Raw genomic sequence first — 17,319 nt, 5'->3', positions numbered from 1 at the left:
CCCCCCTCACCCTCCCCTATCTCTATCATCCTCTCCCACTCTCACCCGAGGAGCCTATCCCTCTCAATCGCATCCTCATGCACACAGGCATACAGATCCAGATATATACACACATTTAGACCTACACATATTCGTAATACACACATATGCAGTATGGAGGAGAGGCTAGTATATACCGGACACGTCACTGGGGCAATGCACTCACGTGGTAGTGACGTCACGAGACCAAAGGAGAGGAAGAGAGCGTCATCGACCAATTGGGTGGGTGAAGCCGCAGCCGTTGACCTATACTACTAAACCAACCAAAGCCGACCCGGTCTACTCTGTGACCTCGTAGATTGTTGTGCATCTACCACATTTATCCTATCATCCAATTCAGGGTCTCATATTTTTCACTCATCACTCATCACTCAACACCACCTTCGCCCTCTCCCCTCCCCTCCCCCGCTCTCTCTCTCTCTCTCCCACCAACCCCCCGACCAGCAACCCCTGTCCTTCCACCATTTTTCTCCAACACACCCCATCTTGTTCTTTTTCTTTTTCTTTTTCCATTTCTCTCCTGCTTCTTTTTCTTCCATCTCCCTCCCTTCACTCCTTTCCCCTCTGGCCTCTTCCTCTTCTTTCCCTCCACTCATTTATTACTTTTTTACTCTCTTAATTCAAACCATGCATTTGGTACCTGCAGACATCCCACGCACTCACCGATTCACCTACTACGCGATGTATTTTCGTATGAAAACCACCTAGAGACGTTTGGACGAATGCCAAAATGTCGAAGTATCTTTTTGTGTGTGTGTACACATGTATTTGGGAGACGCTGTTACAATGGGAGAGGGAGAGGAGTGGGAGGTACTTGGTGGTTATATCGATAAGCCGCTTTTACAGTTTTTTTGCACCTCTCGGTTCCCTTTTTTACAGGTAGTCAGCGCACAAACGGTTAAGCCGATTATATGGCGTAAGGGGATTAGTAATGAGGAAAGAAGAGACAGTCATAGGTGGATGGGGGTGTAGTTTCCAATTTTTGGGGATTTTTGGGGGACAGGGATTGATGGGGTGAATTTGGAATAATTTTTCAGATTTTTTGGTGGGTTTTTGTCTCAATCCAATTTTAAGCAATTTCAACTGAACAATTTTAGGGGAAAACTTCTTTTCCATCACGAATTGAAAATTAGCGTTCAACAGCCCACGAAATTAAAATATTTTCCTGTCAACTGACGAAATTGACGATGAAAAATCTCAATCTAAATTCCTTTGAGCTTTTCACTTGCCATTGGCTTCTGGAAAAACATAATCAATACTTTGAAACAATTCACCTGAATCAATACGTAATAAAGCTGTCAGAATGACAGATGACTGTGGAAATAGGAAATTTCATTGGGTCGACGGTGTATGATACCCTGAAAATTGAGAAAATATTTTGCCAGGTTAAATTGCTCTGGATACCTCGCGTCATCCTCTTTTTTTCGGTGTTCTTTGTGTTGTTTTCCGGTGGGAGGGTAAAGAGAGCATCGGCCAGGAGTTTCTTGGGCGTCGACACAGCTAGCTCAACAACCCAATACTATATACCTCTGCCCTCCCCCTCCTCCTTCCTAACACTAACCCACCACCCGACCACCCCACCACCCCCTGGCTCCTGGTCCCGACTACCATTTTCGGATCGATGAACGCTGCACCTAGCTTTTCCACACCGCAGCCTCCCTTTGCCAGCAACTATTCCGCACCACCTACAATCCACTGCACCCTCAGCACCCAGGTACATTCACCCTTGATCCTCTTTCCCCTCTCACCCATCCCCGCAACTCTTTACGCCTCCTTTCATGCGATCTATTTATAATCGTCGACGGTTCTAACGTTCACCCCTCGAAGGAACTCCAAACACAAACATTCGGTTCACCGTTGATGTCGTGAGTGACCTTGATGCGCCCTTGGCAGTTTTTTCTCCTTCAATTAGACTAATTGAAGATATTTTGAGACATATTTTTCTAAATATGAATTTTTCCGCGTGGGTCATCATTGACCTACACAAAAATTGAAGTATTCATCAATTTTTCCTACATCATTCCAATCGGTTTTATATTTTTCTGCGTTTCTTCTTCGTTTACAGAAAAAAACTTGAATATTAGGAGGCCTCCCGTGCACTTGGGTACATTCACCCTTGATCCTCTTTCCCCTCTTACTCATCCCCTTAAATTTTTATGCCTTTTTTTACGCAATGTATAAATGCTATCGGTTCTAAGGCTCATCCCTGGTAGGAACTCCAAACATAAACATTGCGTTCAGTGTTAACGTCTTGAGCGACCTTGACGTGTCCTTGGGGGAGATATTGAGGGAATTTGTACAAGTTCTAATGTCGGTTCTACTGTTGACCCAAGGAGAGAATCCCGAACATAAACATTGGGTTCAGTCTTGATGACTTCACTGATTTTTATGTGCTCTTGGAAAAACTTTTCAGGAAATTCTTTGAAGAGAAATTATTCGGTTCAGGTAAGAGCAGCGGGTGATGGATGCAAAGAGCCTGTGAGTGCTCGAGTTCAATAATAATCGATTGTCTGAAGATTCTTTACGTTAAAAAGGTACTCCAGGGGTCTTTGTTCTCGGTGAACCCCCAATGGGGTAAATATAGAAACGTCAAGTGAAAAATTTTTAATATACTTCAAATTGAATATGTAAAAGTTTTGAAAATTATTGGCATTATTTCTGGAATCAAAATCAATCCACATGAAAATTGATGATTAATTATCACCAATAACTTCAAGTTCAAGACAATTACGCGAATAACTGTCGTTATTTCAACTAGAATAAATGAAATGGTGAAGTGTACGTCATTTAGTGGCATTAATTCCACCATCTTGGCACATTCTCAAGGCACACGGAATGAACTTAACCAAAAAAATAAGGGCGAGCAATAGTGATAGCCAGAAGGGCATGCGTGATCTAGCAACGTAAATAATATGAACGGCAAATCGAGTGGAGATCGATAAAAAAGTAAACCTGGCCAGTCCATTTACTGGAGAATAAAGGTCGTCACTATATACAATCATCTGCTTATGGCTCGTGCAATGTGTCTACATGATATATTGTTGTGAAATGTCGATCGACCGGAAATTTCCCCGAACGACGTTCATTGTTCTGAGCCTCTTTATCCTCCCTCAGCTAATGTCCGGCTAATGTCCGTCTATCATATCCTATTTTTATCCTCTCATTGTCTGTTCAAGATTACTTGCGAAAAGCAATAGCTTGTTTCGAGGGGCAAACAATGTTGACGTTACAACAATGGAATCCAAATTTGACCAATAAATTCGTCTTTCCCAGTTGAACCTCAGAGAATATTTGTCTTCAGTATACATTCTCCATGGGATATATCAAAGATACCTATAATAAATAAATTTGGACAACTCTATATACACATATACATATTATGTAACTTTCCAATTTATAATCAGTTGATTTTTATCTCTCATTTGCTATTCAACGACTTAAGATCGGATACTGTTTGGATCTCATTATCCGGACTTATTTATTATGTAATAGAATAAGTCCCCCGATGATATTGTTGATCTCCTATATAATATCTCCGCTCTAATCTATCAGATTAGGATTGGAATTTTAATTTGTATGCAGCTTAAATTTTGGCAGTTCATTATTTTGCTGAGGTATCATATAATATAATAATACCCTTTCCAAAGAAATTCAATTTCATGATATATTATATGGGGTATTCTAAGTGGAGTCAACGAGGTTCACATCCTGACCCCCTTCGATTGTATCGCCGATTTTTCCCCATATTGTACACATTATTAGATGACTACTCGATTTTTTTGAGATTTTTTTTAAAGAGCGTAACTCTTGTAAATATTAACCGATTTAGAATTTTTTTTTTCATTTTCGTTTTTCCATCGATGATAAATGAATATGGCTATATTTTTTTTTGATACGAGGTTCCATGAGATTGTATCATAGAATAGAAAAAAATCCCGCTTTTCGCGACTTGGAACCGATAATTTTTATTTTTTAATTCAGTGAATTTGTGGCGCCAAAAAAGAAACTTCCGCCACAGGAAATCATGGTTCTCCCATTTTATCCCACCTTTTTGAGAGATATGTAATTATGCATTCTTTTCTGAGCTATTTTTTCTGAACTAAATCATGAGAAATGGCCGTAGTACAATCATGCCATCAAGTAATTGTTATTCGAAAGATTGTAATAATTTCAGTGATAAGATATTGTTCATCAAAAAACAATACAGTGCGCCAGGATAAAGAACTAAGGCAATTTCATCATTTTGTGGGCAAACTAAAAAAATTGTCCTACGTATATTATGATGTGTAATTTCATTTTTTTTAATTTTCCAAAAGATTTGTCTAAAAAAACTTCCACGCCCCTTTTCTTTGACCATATACCACAAAACAGGCGCGTGAAGGGCACGTGAATAGAGTAGAGCACATTGAATTATGAATTTTTCTTGGTGCAGTTAAAAAAAGCTGTGAAAAGTAAAACGATGTGTCTGTTATTTTGGTGTTTTTCCGGAAAAAACTCTCTCCTATTAGTAGACAACAACCTTAGCCTTGGTAAAGGTCAACTAAACGATGGCATTCGTGCCAAATTAATGAATTCTAGTTAGACACTGATCGTTGATTTTTCCCAGGCACCAAATTCTTGTGCAGCGAGGTCATAGCACCGATAAGAAGCGAGGTAGACGACATTTGTCTGCAGATAATCAACTTCGAAGATCTCAGCGCCCAGCCAACTCCACCACCAGCAGCACCAGCACCCAGTCCCGCCAACAACAGACTAGTCACTCGATGTAAGTACCACAGATCACCCTTTCAATTCCATTATCATCGGAGAATTATTCCATTTGTCATCTCGCGGTGTAAAATTTCATTCTTCCGCGGTCCACCATCAATTACCGATAATAGTGCTTGAGCCTTTGGTTTTCTCCGTCCTAGTTCGCGTTTGATATAGTAGAAGTGCTTCATTTTTGATCCAACCATGAGACGATGATAAATGATCCTCCAGGATGAAGGAGGATGATTCTCGTTTAAAGAATGGGGATCTGAGGTGAGGATGATAGCAAACTCTGGCTAACAAAAGAAAAATTGGCGAGAACCGCTGCTCTGCTCTGTTGTCTCCAGAAAAGTTTCTGCAAGACTTTAAGGAGCCAAAAACCACGGAAAGGTCAACACTAAGAGCTCCAGAGCTTCAAAATCTCGAAAGGACAAAACAGTAAAGCTACTTTGCACCAGTTGTCCATCTTATTTTGGTAAAATGATTTTGACATTCTGACCTTAACCTACACGTCAGGCGCCAATGTCATAAAGAAGGAATTCATCACGACTTGACCCCGTCGTCAAACAGCCCTTGATGTGCCTCGAGGAGTGAACTAGGTTAGGACAATCGTCATAGCATTCGAATCCTACAACAATTGAGGTTAGACAACACCCGCATAATGTGGCCGACATATTGCAGCAACCAAACGACTTCTTTGTCCTTACGCTGACTCTAATTACTTGATCAGGATTGAAATCTCAAGCTGGACTTAATCGCTCACACTCTTAAATATTCCCAATACATAATATGATGTGACAGGCGTGACAGAATAAAACATATCACATAAAAATACTACAACACCAAATAAAAATTAAATTCCGCCACATACCAACAGATAATTATTCCCGGAGAATGTCAATAACATTAATAACATTTTATCAATATTTCTTTGTACAATATTTATCGGACATATTTTGTCTGTTAATATTTAAGGGTGTTGCCACTCAATGAGGGCGGGGTGGGTGGTGAGGTGGGTGGCGATACTGGCCACGTCAACATCCTCGCACATAGTTTTGGATCTGGAGTATTAGTGCACCTTGTACATAGATACAAACGTTAATATCTATTTTTAGATTGTTGAGCCACGTCGGACCAGCCGGTTCGAAAACGCGTCTCAACTGTTAACCCTGACCTGGTAATAAACGTTTACCTACGTTTCGCCACCGATGGGAAATCGGCCGGCTACTGGGCGCCCGTTAAGTCCATTTAATGGAGACTATTTTATATTATCAAAACTAACAGTATCACCCACTCCATCATCGACTTGGGATATTTTTTTCTTCTTTTTCTCTCATCACTCTCGAGTTCGTGTGCACTTGACTCTCGGGTGTAGTGTCACAGACGTCGTCAATCTTTTCGGACATTATATTTCTGGGTTAATCTCCTGGTTTCAGGTTGTAAACTGTTATTTTTCACCATAAAATTTCTATCGCGACACACACGGTGGTCCCTCGGTGCAGCCTGAGATCTTGTCAAGCCCACGCTGATCTATTATCGCGGACAAAAAGCTCAGCGATTCTCCAAGGTGATGCTGACATGTTACGTCGCGAAGCAATTCGTTCGCAGATGATCTCTAAGATTATAGATTTCAAATTGCGGATGATGCGACACTTTTACTCCGGAAATTCTTTGAGTGCTTCGCATTTAATGCTCAAAGATGATTTCAGTAGCGATGCGGTAAAGCAGTTCAGATCGATTTATCGAAGTTATTAATCGAGGTTATCAGTGAAAATGGGCCTCGAGTGTAACGCACCTCTCATACAAAGGATTCAAGCCTCAAAATATATATAATGACTTATTTGTAATGAAGTAGAATGGTCTCAGTCGCAGTGGAGTAACTCTAATTCCAAAAAAGGATAAAGATAAATCGACATGACTTTCCCAACTAAAAAAGACAAGAGGAATAACTCGACTTGAGTTTTGAGTATCAAACAAAATTTGAGACGCCGAGTTTTGTGAAATGAATAGCTGCAGATGGTGAGGCTATTCTTATGAGCACCCGAAATCAAATAAAATTCATTAATTAATCTGCAGAAATCCAAACAGAGGAACGACCATCAGTTTGTCGGCTCTCCCGTTACATGAACTGTTTTTCGACTTGAACCATTTTATCGCTTCGCTGCTGATTTGGATTAAGAGACTTGGATTAAAATCCCGGTGATTCCTCTCCCTCTCTCTCAGAATTCTAATTGTTTTCTTTCTTATGAATGCAGTCGATCGAGCAAGAGCATCATTCCGCGCTGGTTTATCAAGAACTGGAGTAGTTGGACCACCGAGAGTGAGGAACCGACCACGTGCGCCATCAACAGTGCCTCAGCCACGTCATCTTCCTGACGGGACCATTTTAGATGAAGATGCGTCAGAAAATTGGTGAGTTATCAAAACTCGTCGGATGTTTAGCTTTTCAATTGCCTTCAAACGGATATTTAGTCCACGTCAGTAAATAAAACTAAATGCCGATATATTGATTTGCCATCGGAATGATAGGTAATATTATAAAGAAGACTTCGTGCTTGTCTTCGTGACTCTTGGATTGTCGTATGTCCTATCGTGTCGATGGGAGGGGAGATGGTAGAAATTCGCGTTATATCGTGCCAAGCAGTCTAGTTCTGGATTGTAATAAAGCGGTTATACTTTTGGGAAAATAACATCCAGAGAGCGAAAAATCTGAGAAAACACGGGGTCATTGGGGATATATGAGCAGCGCATTTCCTCCCCAGTATGCCACCCCTTGGTTATGTTTTTTTCATTTTATTCCACTCGTAACGCTTTACTTTCATCGTTTTTCTCAATTGACGACTTATTTCTGTCGTTGAAGGGTGTTATGTATAGGGGCGAGTGGTAATTTCTTTCATAACGCCAGTTACACGTTAATATAAAGGTTCATCCCCATTTATGCGAAATTATCGCTCATCTCTTAGAAATAAATTATGAAAAAACTCCACATTCGTTAAAAAATCTTTGACCTTCACTATAAATTTCTGTCCCAAATTCTTTAAATGTAGTTTCTTTTTTTACTGTACACGGAAAAAAAGGAGATGTTTTTTTATAGATTCTAGAATTTACGAGTTACAAATTTAGTATTGAAGAAATAGACATGACATGTATCGGAAAAATGTGAAAATTGAGAAGAAAATCTGATGAGATGTATTGAAAGCACTTGGTATGGGTGCACAAAAATTAATAGTTATCCCATAGCTCTTTTGGCTCATATTATTATTTTGTAATTTTTCTTAGAACAGCATCAGGATAAGGAGAACAGTTTATATAAACAGAAATAGAGAGAGAGATGAATGAACAAGAGCTTTTTGTAAAATGGGTCCAGAGCATGAAAACTTTAGTTGCTATGAGTCAGTAGAGTTGCAGAAGTCATAGGAGAAAGATATACCTTCTGACCGCGCTTAATAAAAGTTAACGTCTAAGCCTAATTAGTTTTATTATTTACTAATTCCTGTCCATAATCCAATAAGATGATGAAAAAGACAGATAATTCCCAGAATTTCGTCCGTCAAAACAATAGGATAGGGTGATTTGATTCGCTATTGTTCGAGAGATAAAGTTCACCATTATGAATTGATTAGTTTTGGAATCTTTTTGTCATCTTATTTTTTTCATGTCCGATTGACCCACTGTAAAAATTGGACAGAACCAGACAATTCGATCAAAATAAATGATTTCTGCGGTAGTACCTGCGCAGTTTATCGGTTCGATCGCAATTTAATTAATCTGCACTTCTTGCTCAATCTCTGAACGACTTTCCGGTCTTTCCGAACTATCCAACCACCAATACCACCGCAACAGGCTCAAAAAGCCTCCAGGGAAATTAACCACCGATGAGTGCGGTGCATGATTAAAAACCATTTCCCAGAATATTGAATTCCTAGGGAAGTAAAAAATTAACCACTGGATATCTACCGATGGATAAAATTGAATGATCTGCCAACTGGGTTAGGCTATGGTTCCACGAGCCTAACAAACGTTTGGAACATTTCACCGAGGGAAATCACGCGAGTACGCGACATCTGCGAACAAATGGGAGACCCTGAAGAGACCCTGAAGAGGACAGGGGATTAGCCCGAAGGGTTGGATGACACAAACATATACACTATTTTATTCTATATATCACGTTGCGGCCTCTTCAAGGTCTTTAAAATCTCAGCACGCGATTGTAATAACTACAAATCAAATGGAAAAATTTCTCCTTCATTCTTGAAAATTCCCGTCGTATGACAACAATAATGGAGTGGCAAGTGAAAAAGCCTAAGAAAACATTTAAAAGTTTCATTTAAATTGTTCTGTGTTCAGGGTTATGTGGGGGCTGAAGTAGGGGGTGGGAAACAAAGAAATTGTTTTACCACTGCAGTTGTTAAACTCACGTCCGTATAACACGTCATATCGTTATATATCGATTGGTAGCAAAGTCTGACCTAACACTGACATACTTGGAGGATTTCGAGGCCAGCTGACCCTCCGACCTCCTGTCGTCCGTCTATCGATCAATTTGTACTTTACCGGCGATTTTCCATTACACTATCCGCAACTGTCACACCATTTTCTTGTAATCAATTGAATGGAGTTTCGATGGATTTTTAACGCGTTGGCTGTTAGAGATGATTGACGTTATGATCTTGTTGACATTGACTTCAATTAGGCGGAAAAATCGACCTGAATCAACACGCTGTTTCAAATTTTTTGACATTTCTATCACGAAGTCATATGAACTTTCAATTTTGCAAGTTTCAATTTACTTTTAATTAAAAACTACTTGTTAACGATAAAAAAAAACTGAATTTCGCATTTATCTTGAAAAATCGAAAAAGTTGGGTTTTTTATATTAAATTATTATTGATTTTTCAATGAGAATTTTAAATTGTTGCTTAAATTTTCAACATTTTTAGTTTCTAAGTGCAATATTCACCTGAAAATGGAAAATTCTCAGAATATTCAAGACATTGAATGATTCATCAATGGAGAATTATCAAAAATTTCCAACAGTAAAATTATTATTTGGTTATCATGTATTTTTAGTGAAAAGGATTTTTCATTGGGAACGCCATCACAGTTGCCACATCATGGATTTTGTTGGAAACATCTTTTTGACTTTATTTAATCACGATAAACCAATTGAAGTCGATAACGCGAATGATTGACGCTTTTCAATCGACGTTGTTGATATTTCATTGGGATTTTGCTGTAATGCATCCTATTCGTGAAAAATCAAAGAGAATTTTTGAAAAAAAAAACAATAAAAAAATCAATCAATCAATGGATATCAATCAATCGTCACTGAGAAAAACAATATCTTTTCTGAAGTATACTTACTAATCACAGGAAATATATTTGGCAAAAGACATTTTTTTTCTCAGTGTAGATGAATAAATAACAAATTTTCTATCAATAATAGATTTACTAAGAATTAAAATAGAAAATCAGAAATATGTACATGTAAAATTTCTATTAACATTTCAGCGTGCAGTAATCAGGAAATTACACACAGGGACCGATGCGGGAAACTTCCCATATGTAATCGGTTAGTTACTGCCCGCTGAAATGCAAATTTTGGTTTTCACACGTTTGATAACAAACCTGGCACGTGTGAAAAACAAAAGTAACCCCCTTGAAGCGTAATATAAGATACTGAAGGAGCTGTCAATTGATGGATTGTTATTACTCTAGCTAATCTACATCGTTCAATTAAGTTTGACTTAAGTTCAATAAATCCAAAAATATAAACACAAATACATTAGAAAAACAGTATTAATTATCGATGCCCTTTTTCAATCAGATCGCAAAAGCTGGGAAATGCTAACTGTCGAACAATTCCAAACAATGGTATAAAGCGTTTGAAATGAAACTTGCGTAACAGCAATTTCAATACTCCGAGAGCTTGTTACTTGAGTTGCGTTTGTCATCGTTACATGATGGTGTTTCTTTGAAATGTAGACCGTCCCTGGGACAGAAATATGTAATCATCGGATATTCAAGGTTAAATGATGCAATGATGATTGTTGCTTTTCAGTCCACTCACATCGGGATCCTCCACGATGGTGGAGTCCTGGGGATCAGCGAGAATAGGTACACCACCACCACCAGGAATGCCCTCAGGAGGACCTCTTCCCCTGAGCACTAGTACCTGTGGAGTTTCGGGAGGTCTTGTATCGATGCCACCTATACGACCTAGTCCAACGTGCGTACCAACTGCTGCTCCTATCGCAAGTCCTGAAGGCGTAAGCGACGTTAGTACTCTAATTGATGTTTACGATCGGTTCAGCTGTTGGAATTCCCTTTTTCTGAAATTTTTGGCATCATTTGTTCACTGCGCCTGCGCAGGATGCACAATTACCTGCGCAGTTGCACCAGAAGTGAATTGAGTTGTAACACAATATTTCGGAAAAGGGAGTTCAAGTCTGAATGCTTGCCTGTGGTTTTAAATTCATTTTTGCAGCAAGACTATTTCCTCATCGTTTATTATTCATGACATAATTTGCCGGACAATAAGCCATGACTTGTAATGAGAGATGTCGAGCCGATCACATGTTCAATTAATGATCATAAAATATACATCTTCTTTTGGTTATTATTATTCATTAGTCTTCTGATTGATCACTTGATATCCGATTTATCAAATGGTCATAACTATTCATGAATTGCGAAAGCTTAAATAATTCATCAGTTACTAATCCATGCCTGTTGTGAAAACAGATGGTAGTCCGATTGCATATTCGTTTAATAATATAAAAACCTGCATATTTTTTTCTCATTACTCCAACATTCTTCAGATTAATCATTTAGCATAAACTGCGCAGTGACGTGCGCAGTAATACCCAAGTAAATCGAGTCGTAAAATGGCATGTAAAATGGCATGCGATTTTTCACTCCATAATTTACGTCGGCTTTGAAAAATAATATCAATTCAATCACAGATTCGCTGAATAATTTGCCTTACTCTAACCACATAATGGCCGATTGACAAAATGGTCGAAGCCGGTCAAGCACTGCGCAAGCGCAATCTGCGCAAGACTATGCGCAGAAGCGTTGAGAGTGAATCGAGTTGTAAGCAGGTATTTCAGGAAATGAAGGTTAAGTCTGAATACTAGCACACATCTCCGCATTGATTCCCCCTCAACTTAATGACTGATAATTCCTTTTAAGTGATTTATCAAGCCTATTTATCCACGCCTATTGCGAGAACAGGAGTGAATTCAATTACATGCTGCGGGAATAATGAAAAAAAAACATTTCTATTTTCTTATCGTTCGTTTTCTGATCAATCAATTAATATCCGATTTAACACGATGAACATGATACTGTAATGGTCGTCCCACTGAATTCAGTAGGTCATCTTCGAGTGTATACAAGCCACCCTTGTAATGGAATTAAACGATGCGCCTGGGATGTGATAATCCTCCAGTCGATTTCATCTTCACCAACATATATCTTAATGTGTCTCTACAGACTCCTGCTCCAATTCTTCCTCATTCATCACCCAACCATTTCTCTTTCGATTTTTTTCCTCAATTCTCCGGACATTTTTTTTTCTCATCTTTTGCAACTTTTAATTATTTTCAATTCCCCCAGTTTTTGTCCTCCCCGAAGATAAAACCGCTGAACTTTCAATTTCCGGTGGTTCTTCCGTTATATTTTCCCCGGGTTTTCTCCGCTGGAGAATAGCGAAAAGGTTTTTGTTGATGTTTACATTGAAACATTATTAAAAGTTCTCATTCTTTAATTTCTGTCTTGCAATTCAGTGGATTTATCTGCACTATTCAATATTGATTGGGCACATTGGAAAATGTCATTTCAGGTATCTCCGAAATCAGGCATTTGGGAGGGACAACATACATCTCCGGGGAATGGCAATGAGGAGCCGTCGAGGAGTGTTTCGCACGCTGCAAGTTTGGATGCAATATCGAAGAGAATGGTGAAATCCGACATGGCGAAAATACCGTGTAGAAGTCTGACCTGCAGTGTCTGTAAGTTAGAAATTGCCCAATCGTATCGAACACTTTTAACGTGAATTTAATGTCTTAGTTACCGATTTGTACCCCTGACATGTCTGAAAATGCTGGGTTTGTGATCGTTCAGTGATGTTTCCTGGTCGTCACACCCCCAATCCCCCTTATATATCCCCCATTTATATTTATATAAATTATTTTTCTTTGTGTTTTTAGGTGTCGTATTCGATGTCACCTCTTGTTTGATCCTTGAGTATCTATTCATGATTGTTATTGATGTTTTATGTGGAAGTTTATTGTTCCCTTATTTCGTTCACAAGATGATATTTTGACTGGCCATTACGATTTCAATTCCTTTTCCTTGCATTCGTAGTTTACGGTTTATCTGCGTTATTAAGGAGATTCATGGATTTATCTTGGGGTAAGAAAAAAATTTGTCAAATTGTGTGACAGCAAATTTCCGGATTTAGAAATGGACGACATTTTTTACACTTTCATGGCGAACCGAGTTCCGGTGAATTATTGATCGCCAATATATTATGGAGTAATGCATTCAATAATTAAGATGTGTTTATTAAAAAAATGGAGAAGAATACAAGATCAAAGAATTACGAGTTACAAAAAGACGGTCGCTTTAAAATTTGTTAAAGCGGGAACAGGGAAGCACAAATACATCACACTATTAATACAATTATAAACAAAAACTTCTGGAGCGCAACATAAGTTTTTTCCTTAATTATTCTATAAATTGTCTTTCCAGAGCAAATTTTCCTTTTTAAGAGAATGGGAAATCAAATCTTGAGATCTTTAAAAGTTTAAATGGCGATATAATTTTGAAATCTGTAGAAATTTGGAGTTGAATTGGGGATTACTGAGAGCTAAGAGGTAAAAAAAAAATTGTCAAAGTACTTGAATATCCTTGGAGGCTCTAAAATGCATAAAATATGGAAATTAGTTCCGCACTTTTGACGATAACCCTAGGATCTCCTTAATAACTACAATGTATCTTTATATTCATACTTCGTGAGATGGAAAGCTTCGGAGAAATACTTTAAAGTTGCAAATTATATCCGTGAAAGTCAAGAGAGGAAAAACGAGGAAAAATAAATTCAGAACAACTAGAAACTCCGGCAGCTCAATAACGAGCGTTAAAAGCTCCGGAACCCCTAGGTGACTTCGAATCGATTATCGATTTTACCACAAAGATTTAACTCAAATATTCTGATAAATTTTTTGATGAATTTGTTATACTGAAAGATACTGAAAAAGCTGAGATATAAAATATTCTAGTAGCGGGTCGAGGGAGTGAATATGTGAGCGGCCTTGAGCGATGGCCAGCGACGGTCGATAATATCATGGAAGGTAAAAATTAAAAAAAACGAAAAAAAAAAGATTAGAACAGAAAAATAAAGACAAACAGAATTGATTTAAATACCATGCAGAAACTGCGACAGAAAATTCACAGCGATAATCAACTCTCGGCGAGTTTTTTTTTACAATCCACTTTTGTTTTTTTTTTATTAACAATCGTTGATAAGTGAGCGATCGGCATTGCCGACGACCACTTGCACAATTTCTATTTTATTCAGAGCAGAGAATTCACTTGTTACGGCTTATTTACACCAGGGAGAGTTACTCTCTCCGAATTCTCAAATTTATCCTTTTTTCATTATTTTTTAAACTCACTGAATAAAATTTCGCGTTTTCCATTTTATTCTGAATGCGCTTTTTTAGGCCTTTACTTTCTTGATTTCTCTCGAACCTGAGAATTTCCTGTATGACACCTACAGATTTTTAAATAATAATAATAATAAATTAATTTAATAGTAATAAATTAATTTAATATTATTAATTAATTGAATAATTCTTCTGTAAATTCAATTCTTTCATTATTGAGTTTAGAAAGTGAATTTTTAAAATGTTTTTGCATGAATTTGTTGTAACAGTTTATTTTGACGAAATATCAGTTATTTATCGCACCGATTTGATATTCGATTTGAGTTGAAGATTTCATTGATATTTTTTATTTAAAAAATCCTCACCGATGGGAATCTAAAACGCATTCGTCATCATCATCGAAAACCGTCACTTAGAAAATCCTCATATTGTAAATACCCGTCAGCTAATTCCTCATTACCGAATAACCATTTATAAATACCGCATCAATCATTGAACGAACATATTCCTCCTCAGACACACGTAATAAACTACCAAAAACTAACTTGTCTTCTATTCACATGAATGCAGCTTTCTAGATGGCGATATAAAATAAAAAATTAACAATTGTTTACTCACAGTCAAATTGACCACTGATTTTTCCAAAATAAATCTATGCATTGATGTATTTTCCTGTCTGTGATGTTGCATTGAACTTCTAATCCTAACAATTAGAAAATAGTGTAGAAACATAGAAAAGAGTCTCAATCATTGGCAATTCAATCATTGTACTTTCATTGGCATTTCGAGAGTTTAATGATTTTCTATTTTCATTTTAAGCTACTAAACACTCAAAAATATTTCCGGGTGTTGCGTCGGAGAGCGATTTACAGAGATGGCGAACATCGAGGGAGAGAAAATCACCGTCACTCAGTCAAATGGGATCGGATTCTGTCAAACACAAAGTAAGTCCATAGTATCAATCGTTTTCTGTCGAGTTTATTGCTCCAGTGGTTACTGAGCTTTTTATAAATCTGCTACAATGGCTGCCCTAAGGGCTTTCTGCATCACTCGAGCGTGAAAGACTATTAGTGAAAGCACTTCACAAATGCGCGTTGACCATAAGTCGTTGATAAAATAAAAAAAAATCAGCGATTCGGTGGAGGAAAAAATTCATATGCCACTAGGAAAACTCTGAAAAATCAAACACAGACTAACGATTGTTTATGGCAACATTTTTCACTTGTTACTCCACCGGAAAAAAGGAAACATTTATGTGAATCAAATGAATAAATTTATTTAAATACATAAGTAGAAGTTCGACTTATATTGAATAGGATTTCTATTATTATTAATAATTATTGAGCTGATACAAATGAACAATTTATTTAGAGCGACTAATTTATTATCTGAATTAAGTAGAAGTTGAAATTGAAATAAATAATGTCTTTTTTACATAATTAATTTATTAATTTCTAATAACTTTCGATAAATAACCAGTCATTAATATATTACGTAAAAATATTATTAAAATTTATGCAAGTAAAAGGAAACATTTGTTTTTACGTAAAATTATTCTCGAATTTTGGTGGAAAAAATCCGAATAAAAATTTCACGTTCACGTTTAAAATTGTCATATATTTTTTTCCTAAACTTCTGCGTGGACTGGTAAATGATTTCAATTTGAAATCTGGGATACATGAGTTGAAATAATTTTTCGGAGTTACCCAAGTGCTTGTGGGACCTGTCAAGAGAGAGACATACGTGCGCGAAGTACTTTTTTCGTCTCAATGCCTCACTGATTGCATGCCAGCATTATTCGCTCGGAAAGTTTCAACCGCATTTGTGGAAGAAGGCATTTTTTTCTAGAATTGGCAAAAGGCTTTTCTTCACTCTTTTACTTGTCAAAATGAACGGCCTTCCTGACATTTTTTCGTGACACAGTTTTCTCTGCAGGACAACGGCTCAGCCAAGTACTTCCAGGGAGTGATGCATACACCGAACATGGGAGAAAAAGTCGCTCAGGTGAGTCATTATTCCCTATATATATCGAATAATCTCATTTAATTTTTCATATTGCTCATTCCACAATTCAATCCACAACCCCGGAGATTGAACTTTCGTTTTTCAGGAAGGAATATAATCTAATTACTCATTCCACAGTCATTTCTTGCGGTGCGAGAGGAACAATTTGAAAGAAAATGAGATTTCGTATTTTTTCCACGAGTTTCCCAGTTCAATCCACAATATCGTATCAAAAAAACCATAAATTTAGATTAGATTAGATTTGGGTACACGGATGGTCAGACTAGCCTCCCCAATGCCACCATACTCAGATTAGAGTTATTGTAGCTCCGCTTGTTTTATGCGGAGATCATATGTCCAGCCCGCCCTTTGTTGCCAGTCTTAACAGATCCGTTGCATCCTTGTTCGCGACTTGATTTGCGGTGGGGAAGGCAGTTCCCCACCACCGCAATCTCGTCGCTGCTAGAGCCGAACAGTCACATAGGATGTGTAGACTATCCTCTTTTGCTTCATTACAGAATCTGCACCACCCATCCGAGTCCATGCCGATGACTCTGCAATGTTCTTTAAATCTGCCATGTCCTGTGAGCAGCCTGATCGTAGTGGCCAGACTCTTCCTGTCCATGGTCAAACAAAAACCATAGATTCACATTCTTTTCTATCAATTTGCACCTATTAGCGGAAATGTTATCCCCAAATTTTGTTCATGAATAATTATAAAATTGAACTGATAAGACATCCTGTTTTGAAACTGACATTCACTCGTTCTGAGTTTCCGTTTCTTTATTTTTCCGATTGAATGAATGCCAAACGTCTTGTTTTTATGAATTGCAATACGGCAACAGACATTCAC

The 17,319-nt window shown here is 37.7% G+C and overlaps 1 protein-coding gene across 7 annotated transcripts in view; it reads left to right on the top strand.

Annotated features, from left to right (window-relative positions):
• Positions 1–17,319, top strand: part of sei (seizure) — a 72,432-nt gene that overhangs the window by 18,559 nt on the left and 36,554 nt on the right. For 4 of the 7 annotated variants that reach the window (XM_011299163.1, XM_011299161.1, XM_011299162.1 and 1 more), the window contains exons 3-9: positions 4,646–4,804; positions 7,044–7,200; positions 10,850–11,066; positions 12,635–12,803; positions 14,076–14,147; positions 15,282–15,406; positions 16,386–16,466. In XM_011299163.1, coding sequence (XP_011297465.1) covers positions 4,646–4,804; positions 7,044–7,200; positions 10,850–11,066; positions 12,635–12,803; positions 14,076–14,147; positions 15,282–15,406; positions 16,386–16,466 — 980 coding nt within the window. The remainder of the gene's footprint in view (positions 1–4,645; positions 4,805–7,043; positions 7,201–10,849; positions 11,067–12,634; positions 12,804–14,075; positions 14,148–15,281; positions 15,407–16,385; positions 16,467–17,319) is intronic. The other 3 variants (XM_011299157.1, XM_011299158.1, XM_011299159.1) reach the window with 3 other exon arrangements.

The sequence above is a fragment of the Fopius arisanus genome, unplaced genomic scaffold, assembly GCF_000806365.1.
Source record: "Fopius arisanus strain USDA-PBARC FA_bdor unplaced genomic scaffold, ASM80636v1 scaffold00013, whole genome shotgun sequence".
In the NCBI taxonomy this organism is placed as follows: Eukaryota; Metazoa; Arthropoda; class Insecta; order Hymenoptera; family Braconidae; genus Fopius; species Fopius arisanus.
This window is presented reverse-complemented; position numbering and strand designations above follow the sequence as displayed.